Below are 17,343 nucleotides of genomic sequence, written 5' to 3' on the forward strand. Positions count from 1 at the left end.
ATTGTTTTTTCTAGTTTAACGTGAATTCGTATCTGCTATGGTATTAATGAAAGCAGATTATCTGAAACATTCATACTGTTTCAGTGAACGTTATTACCATCATTTTTCCAAATCTAAATTCTCTGCACCTTCTGTTGAAAGCTTCCTGCAATTTTCTGAAATTTAAAAAACAAATTGGGCCAAGCAGTTAATAAATTAAAAATTTTACGAAATTACTTCTTTGCTGCTTGTGATGTTCTGGAAAACTACTGCAGATACACATCTGGGGTATGTTTTATTAGATTCATCAGACCAATAACAACAAAATAAACGGAAATCGTACTTTACTTTAACCTCTTACAGTATTATGGTCCTATGTTTATATGAACTTTTTTCTTTAGTTTTACTTGTAGAATAACATATTAAAATATTTGCATATCTTCCTGAATCACCCTGTATATATCAATTAAATCCCATCATTACTCTGTCTGTGTGTGCGTGTGTGGGCGCGCGCGCGTCTGTGTGTGTGTGTGTGTGTGTGTGTGTGTGTGTGTGTGTGTGTGTTTTTTTTTCAGTGGCAAGAGAGGGTCTTTGTTTGTCAAAAGTGTTTAATTAGATTTTTTAGTAGTTTTTTTTTGTTTACCTTAAGCATCGAAACTCCAGGTAAGAGTAGTTGGATGTAGCATTAGACTCTGAAGTTGTGTGGAATTTGCCACACTGCTTGGGAGCTTTAGATGTCAAAAAAGGTTCTGCATACAACAGTGGAAGCAGAGATATCATTTACAGGCACAGTTTCAATATTCTTTTATTTGCTGTAATTGATGAAAACTATGAATCAAAAGGGTTTGTGAAAGCACCAGTATGGGTCCAGCACACTGTGGGGCCCAGATCACTCCTCTTCTTCAATATGTATTCGTCAGAAGTATGAACAAAGGATTTTGTTCAAGACTGCCTTTGTTGTTTCCAGGTCGTTCCAATCTGTGAGAAACAGACAGTTTTTTGATTTCCCCCTGATTTTATAATCCATGGCATTAACTAACCATAAACATGAAATTTCAAGATAATGCTTTTCAGTTTCCACCTGTTTCTCATTAGACCACCCAGCCAAAGTGCTCCAGCAAAGGCAAATTTAGAAGCGTGCAAGAACTGAATTTTTTAAGAGTGGGATATGGTATAACACAGCACCAAATGAACTGAAATGCAGACAGTTGCAGAGCTGTTGTATATGTCTCCCCATTTGTGTTTGGGAGATGCCTGCACGTGCAGCTGGTGATCTGTAGGCACAAATCAGTGGCACGCATGACCTTCCACCATTTCACGTATCCCCTTGTCTCTTCATTTAACAGCTGTATGCAGCTAATGCATCTGCAGAGTCGCAAAGGGATAAACACAGCACCTTTAGACTGTCTGTCTGTATAAAGCCTTAACAATTTCAAGAGTACGCATGAGCTTGGAAAGGGGGGATACAGAGACAGAATGTCTTTTAAGTCATCCTATTTTGCTCTTAACTATAAAAAAAAAAAAAGAATTTTGATTGCTACGTCTTGTGTTGTTTCAACAACAACAATTGTGAAGTAAGTGCAGCATTCACCAAAATAGGGGCAACAGAAGCAATGCTAAGAATAATTGAAATTACTATTCTTGAAAAACCAAGTTTGCCAAGGTCACTACCAATTCTTTTTATTACTGCAACCTGTTCCAACAGATCTATGCTGTCATCACCGGATCGTGTAATATTATCAGATGTACGTGCTTGTTACAACACTAAAAGTCACATATTGATGTTGTATCAAATTGTAACATCACTATGTGACTTTCAGTGCTGTAATAAGCATGTACATCTAATAATGTTACAAGACACAATGATTACAGCACAAATCTGTCAAAACCGATCACAGTAATAAAAAGAATTGCTAGTGATCTAGGCAAATTTGACTCATCAAGAATAATATAGCTTTCAGATCACCCCCAACAACTGACACAATGTCAAATGTACATAAAAAGTTAAAAGCAAATGTTTTAACTACAATTTCTGTGAACACTGCCACAGTTATTCCTTTTCATAAAATAAAGAAATATTTCTTTCTTTAACAAATGTTACTATTATTTTAAATTTTAACTGATTACACATTTTTATAGAATGTTTTACGTTCCTGTTGGACCTTCAGTAATTTCTGCTACTATCAAGTCTGCAAAGCAAATTACAGTTATAAAAAATCAGTCAGTTGATGGGTTACTGGAAGCTAACATTAAGCTCATCAAAATTACATGTTTTAAAAACTATGTGGGTCATCCAGAAAATAAAGAAGGTTTTGATATAACTAAATAAAAAGAAAAGACATCAACAAACAGGGATGGCTAGAGGACAAATGTAAGGATGTAGAGTCATCACTAGGGCTAAGATAGATACTGCCTACAGGAAAATTCTTTGACCTTTGGAGAAAAAAATACCCACATGTATGAATATAAAGAGCTCAGATGCAAAACCAGATCTAAGCAAAGAAGGGAAAGCGGAAAGGTAGAAGGAGTATATAGAGGGTCCACATACAAGGGCGATGTATTTGAGGGCAATATTATGGAAATGGAAGAGGACGTAGATGAAGATGAAATGGGAGATATGATACTGCGTGAAGAATTTGACAGAGCACTGACAGGCCTACATATAAACAAGGCCCCGGGAGAAGAAAACATTCCCTTAGAACTACTGACAGCCTTGGGAGAGCCTGTCATGACAAAACTCTACCATCTGGTGAGCAAGATGTACGAGACAGGCAAAATACCCTCAGACTTCATGAAGAATGTAATAATTCCTATCCCAAAGAAAGCAGTTGTTGACAGGTGTGAAAATTACCGAACTATCAGTTTAATAAGTCACGGCTGCAAAGTACTAACACGAATTCTTTACAGACGAATGGAAAAACTGGTAGAAGCTGACCTCGGGGAAGATCAGTTTGGATTCCATAGAAATGAGGCAATACTGATCCTATGACTTATCTTAAAAGATAGATTAAGGAAAGGCAAACCTAAGTTTCTAGCATTTGTAGACTTAGAGAAAGCTTTCAAATTCTAAAGGTGGCAGGCGTAAAATACGGGGAGCGAAAGGCTGTATACAATTTGTACAGAAATCAGATGGCAGTTATATAAGAGTAGAGGGGCACGAAAGGGAAGCAGTGGTTGGGAATGGAGTGAGACAGGGTTGTAGTCTCTCCCCGATGTTATTAAATCTGTATATTGAGCAAGAAGTAAAGGAAACAAAAGGAATATAAGGAGTAGGTATTAAAATCCATGGAGAAGAAATAAAAACTTTAAGGTTCGCTGATGACATTGTAATTCTGCCAGAGATAGCGATGGACTTGGAAGAGCAGTTAAACGGAATGGACAGTGTCTTGAAAGGAGAATATAAGATAAACATTAACAAAAGCAAAATGAGAATAATGAAATGTTATCAAATTAAATTGGGTGATGCTGAGGAAATTAGATTAGGAAATAAGACACTTAAAGTAGTAAAGGAGTTTTGCTATTTGGGAAGCAAAATGACTGATGATGATCAAAGTACGGAGGATATAATATGTAGACTGGCAATTGAAAGGAAAGCATTTCTGAAGAAGAGAAATTTGTTAACATCGAGTATAGATTTAAGTGTCCAGAAGCCTTTTCGGAATGTATTTGTATGAAGTGTAGCCCTCTATGGAAGTGAAACATGGATGATAATTAGTTTAGACAAGAAGAGAATATAAGGTTTCGAAATGTGGTGCTACAGAAGAATGCTGATTATTAGATGGGTAGATCACACAACTAATGAGGAAGTATTGAATAGGATTGGGGAGAAGAGAAGTTTGTGGCACAACTTGACCAGACGAAGGGATCGGTTGATAGGACATGTTCTGAGGCATCAAGGGATCACCAATTTAGTATTGGGGGAGAGGGGGGGGGGGGGCAGCGTGGAGAGTAAAAATCGCAGAGGGAGACCAAGAGATGAATACACTAAGCAGATTCAGAAGGATGTAGGTTGCAATAGTTGCTTGGAGATGAAGTAGCTTGCACAGGATAGAGCATTATGCAGAGCTGCATCAAATCAGTCTCTGGACTGAACCACAACATCATCAACGACGGCGGCGGCAAAAACAACAACAATCACCAAAAAACTTTATTTACAAAGATACAAAATCTTCATCGGTTTTTCAATGTAGTTGCAATAGCAGTCAAGGCTTTTATTGTAACGGGACTAATTTTTAAACTCCATGCTAGACTCCTCTACCACCAATGATTTGAGCCACAATGTCACTGTTCGAGGTATTCACCATTTGCAAACTGTTTTCCACCAAAACATTTCTTTAGTTTTGTGTTTAAGTCAAAATCACTTATGTCCAAGTCAGGTGCATAAGGAGGATGCCAGAAAATTTGTCAATTAAGATGTTGAAGTTCTTGTCTGTACGCTGATGCATGAGGCCTTACATTGTCATGAATCAAAAACACGTACGCCAAAAACATTCTATGTAACTGAAGACTTGTTCATTCCACTATCACCACAAATGATCTTTATTTACTTATAACACTCGATAGGCTGAACATTTTGTGCATTCAGAAAATAAATGACAGTACACACTTTGTCAACAGTGAGATTTTCAATGGGTACCATTACTTCAAAAGGTTACAGAACAAAAAAGCATAACCACCTAGCAACAAAACTCAGCTCACATTGAAAATGAGTAAAGGATTTAACTGGCATTATTACAATTGTGGTGGTGAGGATGGGGGGGGGGGGGGGGGGTCGACATTGGGTGTGGCACACAATTGTTCATTACTTTCTGGATGACCATCGTATATAATGAAAGAAGTAAAGATAACAACTCACTGATGAGCTGAGGCATTGAGTGAAAGACAGAAATATAAACAAGACTGAGTACATTGCTGAACTTTCAGGCAATGTCCTCCTTCAGAGTTAAGAAGTGAATAAAACACACACACAAAACTGAGATAACATCTCTCTCTCTCTCTCTCTCTCTCTCTCTCTCTCTCTCTCTCTCTGTGTGTGTGTGTGTGTGTGTGTGTGTGTGTGTGTGTGTGTGTGTGAATCTATTGTAACGTTATTTATATTTTGTGATGGGCTTTCTATTATCATATTTATATGATTTTTTTTAAAACAAGTTTGAACCATTAACTTTGTAACACAGCAAAACATTTACTCTAGAAGTCAATCTTTTCTACAATCCTGTATTATTTCCCCATTTAGTAAAAAATCACACATTTCCCCCCTCTTCTGATTATCTCAGCAAACAAAACTACAGTCTCCAGCAGTGAAAGCCTAAGATTAATTCATCTTTTTTTTTAAACAAAAGGTATTGCTATGTTTCATACCAAAAATTTAAAAGAAGAGTATCTAATCAGTTATTTCATAGTCAACTAATCATTTCTGAATCTTTGGAAAAAAATATACCAGACACAGAAAATAGCAGAAATGAAGTTAATTACTCACAGGTAGCAGTACACTATATCTCTCCCACAACTATTTGCGATCATAGCATTTTCACAGCAGAACAATGCTCAATTTTCTGTGATAGTATTTCAAGCTGTGTCAGTGAATGAATATTGAGAGAACAATAATGATGATGTTATATAAAGTAACACAAATACAGGGCGAGTCAGGAGGAAAGGAACATGCTTTGAGACATGATAGTATTAATGATTATGAACACAAAACTTCATATGGACATATGCCCTATTGCGAATGGTTTCTGAGATAGAAGACATTTAGTATCACTTTTGTACATTTTTCTTTAATAACTCAAGAACCCCACACTCCAATGAAAACACGTCTCAGTACACCATTAAACTAAATTAAATTTACAACAAAAAAAGGTAGCACTAACAGTTTGCACAAGGAGATCGCAAGAATATTTAAAGTCTCGCGTGACGTGCGTGCGATATAGCTTAGGTACTTTTTGTAGGCCAGGTAGTTTTCCGACTTTACTGACCACAAGTGTCCTGTATCAAAATGTCCACCTCAACTTCCTCTATGCTACTGTGGTATGTTGTAAACAATGACAATAAATAATACAGAAAATAAATACAAATGTACATTAAAAGTGTTCTATTTCGAAAACCATTCGGAATAGGGCACACGTCCACATCAAGTTTTTTGTTCAGAATGCTATCACCCATCAAAAACACTTACCTTTCCTCCTTACTCACCCTGTATATACTCGGGGTCAACTGTAAAGTCAAATTAATAACTGATAGTTACATCTAATTATGTACATATGGCCCGCCACCATAGCTGAATGTACAGCATGCCGGCTTGTCATGCCAAGGGGGGTGGGGAGGGGGGGGGGGGGGGGGGGGAGGGCAGCTGGGTTCGATTCCCGGCTGGGTTGGAGATTTTCTCTGCTCAGGGACTGGGTGTTTGTGTCGTCTTCATTATCATCATTTCATCCTCATCGACGCGCAAGTCACTGAAGTAGCATCACCTCAAAAGACTTGCACCAGGCGATCGGGTTTACCCGCCAGGAGGCCCTTGCCACACGACATTTAATTTTCACGTACATATGGAACCCATTAACGAAATTCTTACATTCAGCAATATACTGAAATGTTCCTGCATTTTTCGTAACATAGGTCCAGTAAGATGCACTACTTACAAGACATAAAATGCTCCTCAAAGTTATTATTAACAAACCTTGCACTTCTTTAATGCTACACAGGGGTCTTGATATGTGAAGTTCACTGTGGGACATTGCAAGAATATAATATAAAGTTCAATGTGGGAATCTGAATAAGCTACTTAAAAATGTGGGATACTGCAACCATGTTGTTGCTACTTCTGTAACATGTGACTCTGAAAAAACTGTCTCATATGAGGGTATCACATGGCAGACCAGACAAATGTGGATATTCATCATTGACACATGTAACAGCTTATAAGGATGCCTGTATAAATCATCTCAACCAAATACAAAAAGAATTGCAGTAAATGTGTGGATGCTTAAAATTAATCAGTAACAAACATCAGAAGTGAACCTGGTCTTTTGAGCCAGCTTCAGCCTGTTCTGGTGCAGGCTCCGCAGCATTGTGACTGGGCTGGTCATCTGATGGTCTGGCTTCTTCTTGGTCGTCCCCTTTATCTTCATTTTCTCCTTCTTTCCCATCCTTTTCTCCTTTTGTAATCTCAGCATTTTCCTCTTCTTTATCACTAGCTCCTTGCTCCAACCCTGTAGTTCCATTGGGGTCTTCATTATTATCCATTTCATCTTCACTTGAACTTTCTGGTTCTTCAGTTTTGTCATCATTTTTCTCCTTTCCCTCTGATGTTTCATCTGTATTTTCTTTCTCTGGCTCTTTTTGTTCTGAAAATGAAGAAATTAGAAATATGTAATCACATTAAAATTATCTTCACTCAAGGTGGGTCTGCAGCTGCTATGAAACACTTAAATGATTTGATATCACCTGCAGCTGTCGTTTTTTCTCTATTTGTTATACTATTGCACAATTTTGCTCTTAGACCATGGAAGCAACATGAGTTCAGTGCATTGACAGTTTGTAAAAATTTGGATAGGATAACAAAATAGGTCTTAAATGTGCAAAAATTAATAAAAATTACTGTACAAAAATTCAGCAATAGCAAATTATGCTGTACAAGTCTCTGGAGTTGTTATATCTGAATGGCGTCCAGTATCATCGTGCTTATAAGTGCAGGTCCCTTAACTGTATGGCATAACATGCCACCACTGAATTTTTATACACAAAGTTTTTATTGATCCTAACGCACTGTAAGACTTGATTTGTTACCATGTTTAACTTTTAATTCATTGTCACTCTACTAAATTTATGTTGCTTTCAATTAACACGATTCTTGATAATGGGCTAAGACTGAAATTCCGCACAATAAATAAAGAAAAATCACAAATAGAGATGGTGCCAAATCATTGAAACACAGGAAGTAGTGTGTGTGTGTGTGTGTGTGTGTGTGTGTGTGTGTGTGTGTGTGTGTGTGTGAGAGAGAGAGAGAGAGAGAGAGAGAGAGAGAGAGAGAGAGAGAAATAATTCAATATTAAACGTAACTTCAATAAAACATGTGTACCTTCTTCAAGTTCTTTCACAGAAAAAGAAAAATCATCTTTACAGGAATCAATAACAACATAATAAAACACATATTCTGTGCAAATACATACCTTTCTTCTATGTGAGTAACAGAAAAAGCAAAGGCACAACTCGCCATACAGCTGACACATTGACCCGTAAACAGAAGCATAAACACAACCGAGGAAATTGTTAGCTTTTTGATGATTGCTTGATCAGAGCTAACAGAATACATTTACACTAGCACAGCTACACTGTCCCGGCTGACTACACTGTGCTGTCACTGCAACTCTTAAAGAGAATTTGTCCAAAAGCTGGTGACATTCTCAGTCTTGTTTAAGTCACTATTGATGACTCGATGCCTCAACTGTTGCTATGATTGCTACAGTTACGCCTTCCATTATTTACTTGTACATTCCAATGAGGAATTTATTTCATGTGAGCCTTACAAATCATTCACTGTAGGTTACAAATCTTTCAATGTAGGTCACTTGTTCTTTTAACTAATTTCTAACTGAAGAGGTAATGTCTTAGGGAAACCATTACTACTGTTGGTACAATAAAAGAAAACATCATATGTGTCACACACTATACCTATTATTTTGATTATCAGTTTGCAACAGATGCACAACCACCTTCAGATTTAAAACTAGTGTCACAAATTGCAATTTGCTCAAAAGGACTTTAGGACAAACTGTACTTTGCAACACTAGTTACAGATCAGAAGATAGTCTGCATGTTACATCAAATCTGGTAATCACCATAATAAATGTAGTGAGTGAACCAGATTGTGCTTTCTTTCTTTTCCTTTCTTCCCAATAAAATTGATACAAGTTTCCCAGTTATCTGTCTGTTATCACAGCCTTACACTGTCTTATTCCATTCCATTCTGGATTTTCCATTGTTTGTTTTTATCACTTTCTTTGCGTTTTGTTCTGGGAGTCTGAGACTGAAGAATTAGCTTTTCATTTTCCTGTGTTTGCAACAATAATTTCTATGTAGAATTTCTTGATTTACCTTTTTTCATGCTTGGTGGTTTTGCTGTCACTGTTCTTACTTTATCGCACTACAATGGCACCTACTCCTTCTCCTCAAGTTCTCTCTGAACCATGAACCTTGACATTGGGGGAGAGGCTTGCGTGCTTCATCAATAGGGATAGCCATACCATAGGTGCAACCACAATGGAGTGGTATCTGTTGATGGGCCAGATAAACGTGTGGTTCCTGAAGAGGGGCAGTGGCCTTTTCAGTAGTTGCAGGGGCAACAATCAGGATCTGGATTGACTGATCTGGCTTTGCAACATCAACTAAAACGGCCTTGCTGTGCTGTACTGGGAACGGCTGAAAGCAAGGGGAAACTACAGCCATAATTTTTCCCGAGGGCATGCAGCTCTAATGCATGGTTTAATGATAATGGAATCCTCTTGGGTCAAATTTGCTGTATGTAAAATAGTCCCCCAATTAGATCTCTGGGTGGGGACTACTCAGGGGGGTATCATTATCTGGAGAAACAAAACTGGTATTCTACCGATTGGAGCGTGGAATGTCACATCTCTTAATCGGGCAGGTAGGTTAGAAAATTTAAAAAGGTAAATGGATATGTTAATATTAGATATAGTGAGAATTAGGTTGGTTGTTTGGGGAAGGAGACCAGACAGCGTGGTCATCGGTCTCATCGGATTAGGGAAGGAAGTCGGCCGTGCCCTTTCAGAGGAACCATCTCGGCATTTGCCTGGAGTGATTTAGAGAAATCACGGAAAACCTAAATCAGGATGGCCGGACGCGGGATTGAACTGTCGTCCTCCCGAATGCGAGTCCAGTGTCCAACCACTGCACCACCTCGCTCGGTAGTGTGAGAATTAGAGACGTTTGGTGGCAGGAGGAACAGGACTTCTGCTCTGGTTAATGTAGGGTTATAAATACAATATAAAATACGGGCAAAGCAGTAGTAGGTTCAATAATGAGTAAAACAAATGGTTCAAATGGCTCTGAGCACTATGGGACTTAATATCTATGGTCATCAGTCCCCTAGAACTTGGAACTACTCAAACCTAACTAACCTAAGGACATCCCACAACACCCAGTCATCATGAAGCAGAGAAAATCCCTGACCCCGCCGGGAATCGAACCCGGGAACCCGGGTGCGGGAAGCTGAGTAAAACAATAGGCATGCAGATAAGCTACTATGACCATCATAATGAGCACATTATTGTATCCATGATGGACCTGACGGGATGCCAATTTGATTCTACACAGAGTACGTGAAAGAACTTCCCCACCTTCTAACAGCCGTGTACCGCAGGTCTCTTGAGGAACGCAAGTTTCCAACTGACTGGAAAAGAGCACAGGTAGTCCCAGTCATCAAGAAGGATCATCGAGTAGATGTGCAAAACTGTAGACCTATATCTCTGACATAGATCTGTTGTAGAATTTTAGAACATGTTTTCTGCTCGCGTATAATTTCATTTCTGGAAACCCAGAATCTACTCTGTAGGAATCAACATGGATGCCAGAAACAGCAATCGTGTGAGACCCAACTCGCTTTATTTGTTCATGAGACCCAGAAAATGTTAGATATATGCTCCTAGGCAGACGCCATTTTCCCCGTTTTCCGGAAGACTTTCGATACAGTTCCGCACTGTCACCTGATAAACAAAGGAAGAGCCTATGGAATATCAGACCAGCTGTGTAGCTGAATTGAAGAGTTTTTAGCAAACAGCCTCTGGCATGCCACAGGGGAGTGTTATGGGACCATTTCTTTTCACAATATATATAAATGACCTAGTAGATAGTGTCAGAAGTTCCATGCGGCTTTTCACAGATGATGCTGTAGTATACAGAGAAGTTGCAGAATTAGAAAATTGCAGTGAAATGCAGGAAGATCTGCAGCAGGTAGGCACTTGGTGCAGGGAGTGGCAACTGACCCTTATCATAGACAAATGTAATGTATTGCATACATAGAAAGAAGGATCCTTTACTGTACGATTATATGATGGCGGAACAAACACTGGTAGCAGTTACTTCTGTAAAATATCTGGGAGTATGCATGTGGAACGATTTGAAGTGGAATGATCGTATAAAATTAATTGTTGGTAAGGTGGGTACCAGGTTGTAGTCCATCAACAAAGGAGGTGGCTTACAAAACACTTGTTCAATCTATACTTGAGTATTGCTCATCAGTGTGGGATCCGTACCAGGTTCGGCTTGACAGAGGAGATAGAGAAGATCCAAAGAAGAGCGGTGCGTTTTGTCAAAGGGTTATTTGGTAAGCGTGATAGCGTTACGGAGATGTTTAGCAAACTCGAGTGGCAGAATCTGCAAGAGAGGCGCTCTGCATTGCAGTGTAGCTTGCTGTCCAGGTTTTGAGAGCGTGCATTTCTGGATGAGATATCGAATATATTGCTTCCCCCTACTTATACCTCCCGAGGAGATCACGAATGTAAAATTAGAGAGATTCGAGAGTGCACGGAGGCTTTCCGGCAGTCGTTCTTCCCACGAACCTTACACGACTGGAACAGGAAAGTGAGGTAATGACAGTGGCATGTAAAGTGCCCTCCGTCACATACTGTTGGGTGGCTTGCAGAGTATAAATGTAGATGTAGATGTAGAAAGCCCACACCCACCACATTAGTACCAGTTCAAATGCCAATCAGCTAAATGGATGAAGAAATTGAAGAAATGTGTGATGAGATACAAGAAATTACTCAGCCAGTTTAGGGAGATGAAAATTTAAGAGTCGTGGGGGGCTGGAATTTGATAGTAGGAAAAGGAAGGGAAGGAAAAATAGTAGGTGAATATGGACTGGGGGAAAGCAATGAAAGAGGAAGCTGCCTGGTAGAATTTTACACAGAGCATAATTTAATCATAGCTAACATTTGGTTTAAGAATCATGAGAGAAGGTGGTATATGTGGAGTTTCAGACTGATTATATAATGGTTATTTCAGAACCATGTTTTAAATTGTAAGAAATTTCCAGGCGTAGATGTGGACTCTGACCACAATTTATTTGTTGTGAACTGCAGATTAAAACTGAAGAAACTGCAAAAAGGCAGGAATTTAAAGACATGGGACCTGGATAAACTGAAAGAACCAGACATTGTAGACAGTTTCAAAGGGAGCATTACGGAACGACTGTCAAGAACGCGGGAAAGGAATACAGTACCAGACGAATGGGCAGCTTTGACAAATAAAATAGTGAAGGCAGCAGACGATCAAATAGGTAAAAAGATGAAGGCTAGTAGAAATCCTTGAATAATCCAAGAGATATTAAATCAATGAAATGAGAAAATATAAAAACGCAATAAATAAAGCAGGCAAAAGGGAAAACAAATCTCTAAAAAATGAGATCGATAGGAAGTTTAAAATGGCTATTCAGGAGTGGCTAGAGGACAAATGTAAGGATGTAGAAGAATGCACCCACAGGAAAATTAGAAAGACCTCTGGTGAAAAGAGAACCATCTACATGCATATCAAGAACTCGGATGGAAACTTAGTCCTAAGCATGGAAGGGAAAGCAGAAAGGTGGAAGAAGTATACAGAGGGTCTATACAAGGGAAATGTACTTGAGGGCTATATTATGGAAAGGGTAGAGGACACAGATGAAGGTGAGAAGGGAGATCTGACACTGTGTGAAGAATATGACGAAGCACTGAAAGACTTAAGTCAAAACGAGATCCCGACTTTGCACAATTTTCTGTTAGACCAACGCTTCCCTCTGGTGAGCAATATGTACACGACAGGCGAAATACCCTGTCTTCAAGAAGAATATCAATCACAATTCCAGAAAAAGCATGTACTGACAGGTATGAAAATTACTGAACTATTAGTTTAATAAGTAACGGTTGCAAAATACTAAAACAAATCCTTTGCAGAAGAATGGAGAAACTGGTAGAGACCGACCTTGGGGAGGCTCAGTTTGGATTCCAGAGAAATGTAAGAATACGCGTGGCAATACTCACCTTACGACTTACCTTAGAACATAGGTGAAGGAAAGGCAAACCTACATTTATAGCATTTGTAGACTTAGAGAACGCTTTTGACAATGTTGACTGAAATACTCTCTTTGAAATACTGGAAGTAGCACGGTTAAAATACAGGGAGTGAAAGGCTATTTACAACTTGCACATAAGCCAGACAGCAGTAATAAGAGTCGAAGGGCATGGAAGGGCAGCAATGGTTGAGAAAAGGGTCAGACAGGGTGGGAACCTATGCCTGATGTTATTCAATCTGTACACTGAACAAGCAGTAAAGGAAACCAAAGTAAAATTTTGAGTAGGAACGAAAGTTCAGAGAGAGGAAATAAAAACTTCGAGGTTTCCCAATGACATTGCAATTTTGTAAGGGACAGCAAAGGACTTGGAAGAGCAGTTGAACAGAATGGACAATGTCTTGTAAGGAGGATATAAGATGAACATCAACAAAAACAAAAGAAGGATAATGGAATGTAGTTGAATTAAATCAGGTGATGCTGAGGTAATTAGATTAGGAACACGGACACTTAAAATAGTAAATGAGATTTGCTATTTGGGAAGCAAAATAACTGATGACAGTCGAAGTAGGGAGGATATAAAATGTAGACTGGCAAAACAAGAAGAAAGGGATTTCTGAAAAAGAGAAATTTGTTAACATTGAGTACACATTTAAGTGTTAGGAAGTTTTTTTCTGAAAGTATTTGTAAAAAGTGGAGCCATGTATGGAAGGGAAACATGGATGATAAATAGTTTAGACAATAAGAGAATAGAAGCTTTTGAAATGTGGTGCAACAAAAGAATGCTGAAGATTAGATGGGTAACTAATGAGGAAGTGCTGAGTAGAATTGGGGAGAAGAGAAATCTGTGGTACAACCGGACTAGAAGAAGGGATCAGTTGATAGGACACACTCTGGGGCATCAAGGGAACACAAATTTAGCACTGGAAGCAAGCGTGGGGGATAAAAATCGTAGAGGGACACCAGGAGATGAATACAGTAAGAAAATTCACAAGGATGTAGGTTGCAGTAATTACCTGAAGATGAGGAGGCTTGCACACGATAGAGTAAGCTGGAGAGATGCATCAAACCAGTCTCTGGACTGAAGATCACAACGACGACGACACTCACTCCTCCTCAAGTTCTCTCTGAATATACATTACTTCACACAACTTTTATTTTATGTCATCATCTCAGAGTACATTTAGGAAGAATAATACTAAATAAAAATTATCCCTGGTCAGCCCAATTGTATTCTGTTCCCATTACTCAATTTTTGTAACTTTCAGAAGGATATTATTATGAATACTGAAATTTAATAAAGCAAGAGGCTAAAAGAAAACAGGGTCCATGTCTCATGAACAATTTGAAATTCAACTTATATTGATGTAATATACTTTAACATTAGTGATGTGCATTACATGGACATCACTTTCACCAAAACTGTTAAATGATTAACTGGCAACACCAACTGAAAACTTCTACATTATCCAGAAAAGGTACATTTTAAAGTTTTTCCTTATTCCACAATGTGTCTTTGCTCAAATAGGAAGAACACACACAATACTCTGTGGTGTAACCACATACACATATCACATCAGAACTACTAATAACTAATTTTCAATGTTTCTGATAAAAATATGCCATAAGAGATCCAATCACAGACCTTTCATTTCATCAATATCAAACGGGTTTTCTTCATTTGCTTCTGCATCATCTTTTCCTGCACCATCATCCAGTTGTAGGTCTTCTGGTAGGTCAAATGCTTCAGGCTCAGGCTCTGGTGGTTGTTTGCCTGCCAAAGAAATAAAATTTATAAAAATAAAAGCAACAGAAATAAAGTTTGTAAAATAAAAGCAACACTGCTCTTCCTGTCATCCATTCTCTTAGGCGACAAACAAACTGTAATATAAATGATTAAGGATGTGAAACAACGATGAAGACTGTTCCACAAAATTTTTAGCAAACTATCGAATGTCAGCAACTTTGTGCCACGATATTTCGATGCACAGTCTTCTGGCCACCTTCAGGTGTATACTAGTGAGAATACACTGAGCTCTGTTTTCAAATTGTGCTAGCACACGGCTGGTGTACCAGTTTGTTACTGTGTGTGTGTTGTTAGAGTGCACGCGCGTCTGCTGCAATTCTGTGAGCTGTTGTGAACACCTTGCACTATTATCACAATAATAACAATTCATTTGGTAGTGTAGTTCTATATCCCCCATGCTATCTCCATTTTTACATCCAATTTCACTAGATTTCTCTTTTACTCAATTTTACTGAATCATTTAACTGAGGTGGTTAACACTGTTGAAGTCACTTCAGTTTGTCATTTCTGTTTCCATCTTAATTATTATTGCGACAACAAGGAAAATTACTACCATAGAGTGTGCCTGGAAAGAACTGGAAGTACCGTACATGAGTAGTAATTCCACATCTTACAGTGATTAATATGCAGCACAGTCCAGTTCCTGTTGTAAGTAGCACATGGTATCCGCAAATACAAAATTCTACTCGTGGAAGGGAAAGTAAATTGTACACTATGGTTCAGAGCCAGACAAGGGCGTCTAACTGTTTCAAAGTAGTCATAAAAGACTATAACCAGTGAAAAAAAAGTGAACTTTTTCTGTTTATTGAAAAGACTGACTGAAAAGTGGGTTACTTGCTGCCCCATTCTGCCCTCCCAAGCACCTTCAAATTTTTTCCAAAAATTTTGTCGTACAAACATGTTCTTTTTTTTACATGCAACTCACTTCAAACTTCCACAAGCTCCTCTAACTGTAACCCACTCACATCCGTAACTACTAGTCCATAGCTGTCTGTCACCCATACCCATCCACTCCCAGTTGCCCTTTCTCACTCACAACTCACTCATTCAGCCCAACTCATTGTATTCATCTCTCTGTGTCTCTCTATCATTGTCTCCTGTGGCACTACTACAGTCTCCTCTCATTGTAGTCATCTACCGCTTGCTCTCTCTTACTGCTAATATCTCATTTATCTCATTCCTTCTTCCTACTGCTGCTATCTGATCTCACTGTCACTGTCTCTATCTCAGTCTTCCTAATCGTCATGGTCACTTTCATATCTCTCATTATCTTCTCTTTCTCTCTATTCCTCCCTCCCTGGCACTGTCTCCTTCCCTCTTTTCCTAGCTCTGTTATCTATGTTCCACTGCTGCTGCGTCCCCCTCTTTCTCTCTCACAGCCATTGCCTCCTTCGCTCTTTCTAGAACACAACCACTGTCTACTATCTACCAGCATTTTTTAAATTAGTTTTCCATCTCTCTGCCACTGTAATTGTCTTTTTCTCTCTAAATTTTTCCCAGACTTTGCTGTAGCAGGGCATGTAACTCATATCAGGTGTGATCAAATAGTAATGAGAATGTTTTAACTTCATGGGCTTTATGCATCTGACTTATCAAATAATTAATTTTTATGTTGATACACACGATCATGATGTATGCTTGCACTTTCAGTTGCTCTGAATATTTAGTTTATTGTTGACAGTTAAAAGAGTTATACCTGTTTTCGAGTGCTTAGCGAATTTTTACTTTCACAAAAGGTGGATTAAAGAATTTACATTAAATTTTGCTTGAAAACAGAATAATGTGCAGCACTGCATTCAACATGTTGACTGTGCCTTTGGCAAATCTACTATGAGTAACACAAGAGTTTGAGTGGTATAAACATTTCAAACAGGGTCAAGAACTCGTTGAATACAGAGAATTTCCTGGATAACCTAGCACAAAAATTACTGAAAATGTGGAGGAAGGAGATAGTTTTGTCTGAGATTGGGCTCTTAGGAATACATTGTAAAAATTACAGCCATTTGCTGTGCATAGCTACCTTAGAATCTGCATCTAGGCTTTGGTATCCAAAAAACAAGTTTTTGGGGTGTTTCTTGACAAAATTGTTTTTTAAATGTGGAGATGGCTCATCTCGAAAAATGACTAGTGAACATACCATTAAAATTTGTCCAATTTGCTGTAGTTGGTTATAATTTATATTTTGCCTCATACTGGATTTTACATGCAGAAGTAGGGTAATTCTGAAACTCTGTATCTAGAAAATGTATAAAGATATCACAAACATTTTCAAGGTTGTTTGAGATTGGGATCTTAGGAATATACATAAAAATTTCAGCTCTTTGATGTGCATAGCCATCTTTCAATCCTTGGCTGGGTTGCGGTCCCTTGGTGATGGCAAAACTATAGTTAAAAAAACACCTCTTGTCTTGGGGTTTTCCAAGAAACTGCCCATGAAATAATGGTGCCTCCATAAGTCCCATCAAATTCACCATAGACCACATCAAATGCAGAA

At 38.5% G+C, this 17,343-nt stretch overlaps 1 protein-coding gene across 2 annotated transcripts in view; it reads right to left on the reverse strand.

Moving 5' to 3' along the window:
* LOC126284458 (midasin) overlaps positions 1-17,343 on the reverse strand; it is a 481,989-nt gene that overhangs the window by 42,730 nt on the left and 421,916 nt on the right. For both annotated transcript variants that reach the window (XM_049983379.1, XM_049983380.1), the window contains 2 exons: positions 14,688-14,816; positions 6,997-7,322 (listed from right to left, as the gene is read on the reverse strand). In XM_049983379.1, the coding sequence (XP_049839336.1) occupies positions 6,997-7,322; positions 14,688-14,816 (455 nt within the window). The remainder of the gene's footprint in view (positions 1-6,996; positions 7,323-14,687; positions 14,817-17,343) is intronic.

The sequence above is a fragment of the Schistocerca gregaria genome, chromosome 8 (assembly GCF_023897955.1).
Source record: "Schistocerca gregaria isolate iqSchGreg1 chromosome 8, iqSchGreg1.2, whole genome shotgun sequence".
In the NCBI taxonomy this organism is placed as follows: domain Eukaryota; kingdom Metazoa; phylum Arthropoda; class Insecta; order Orthoptera; family Acrididae; genus Schistocerca; species Schistocerca gregaria.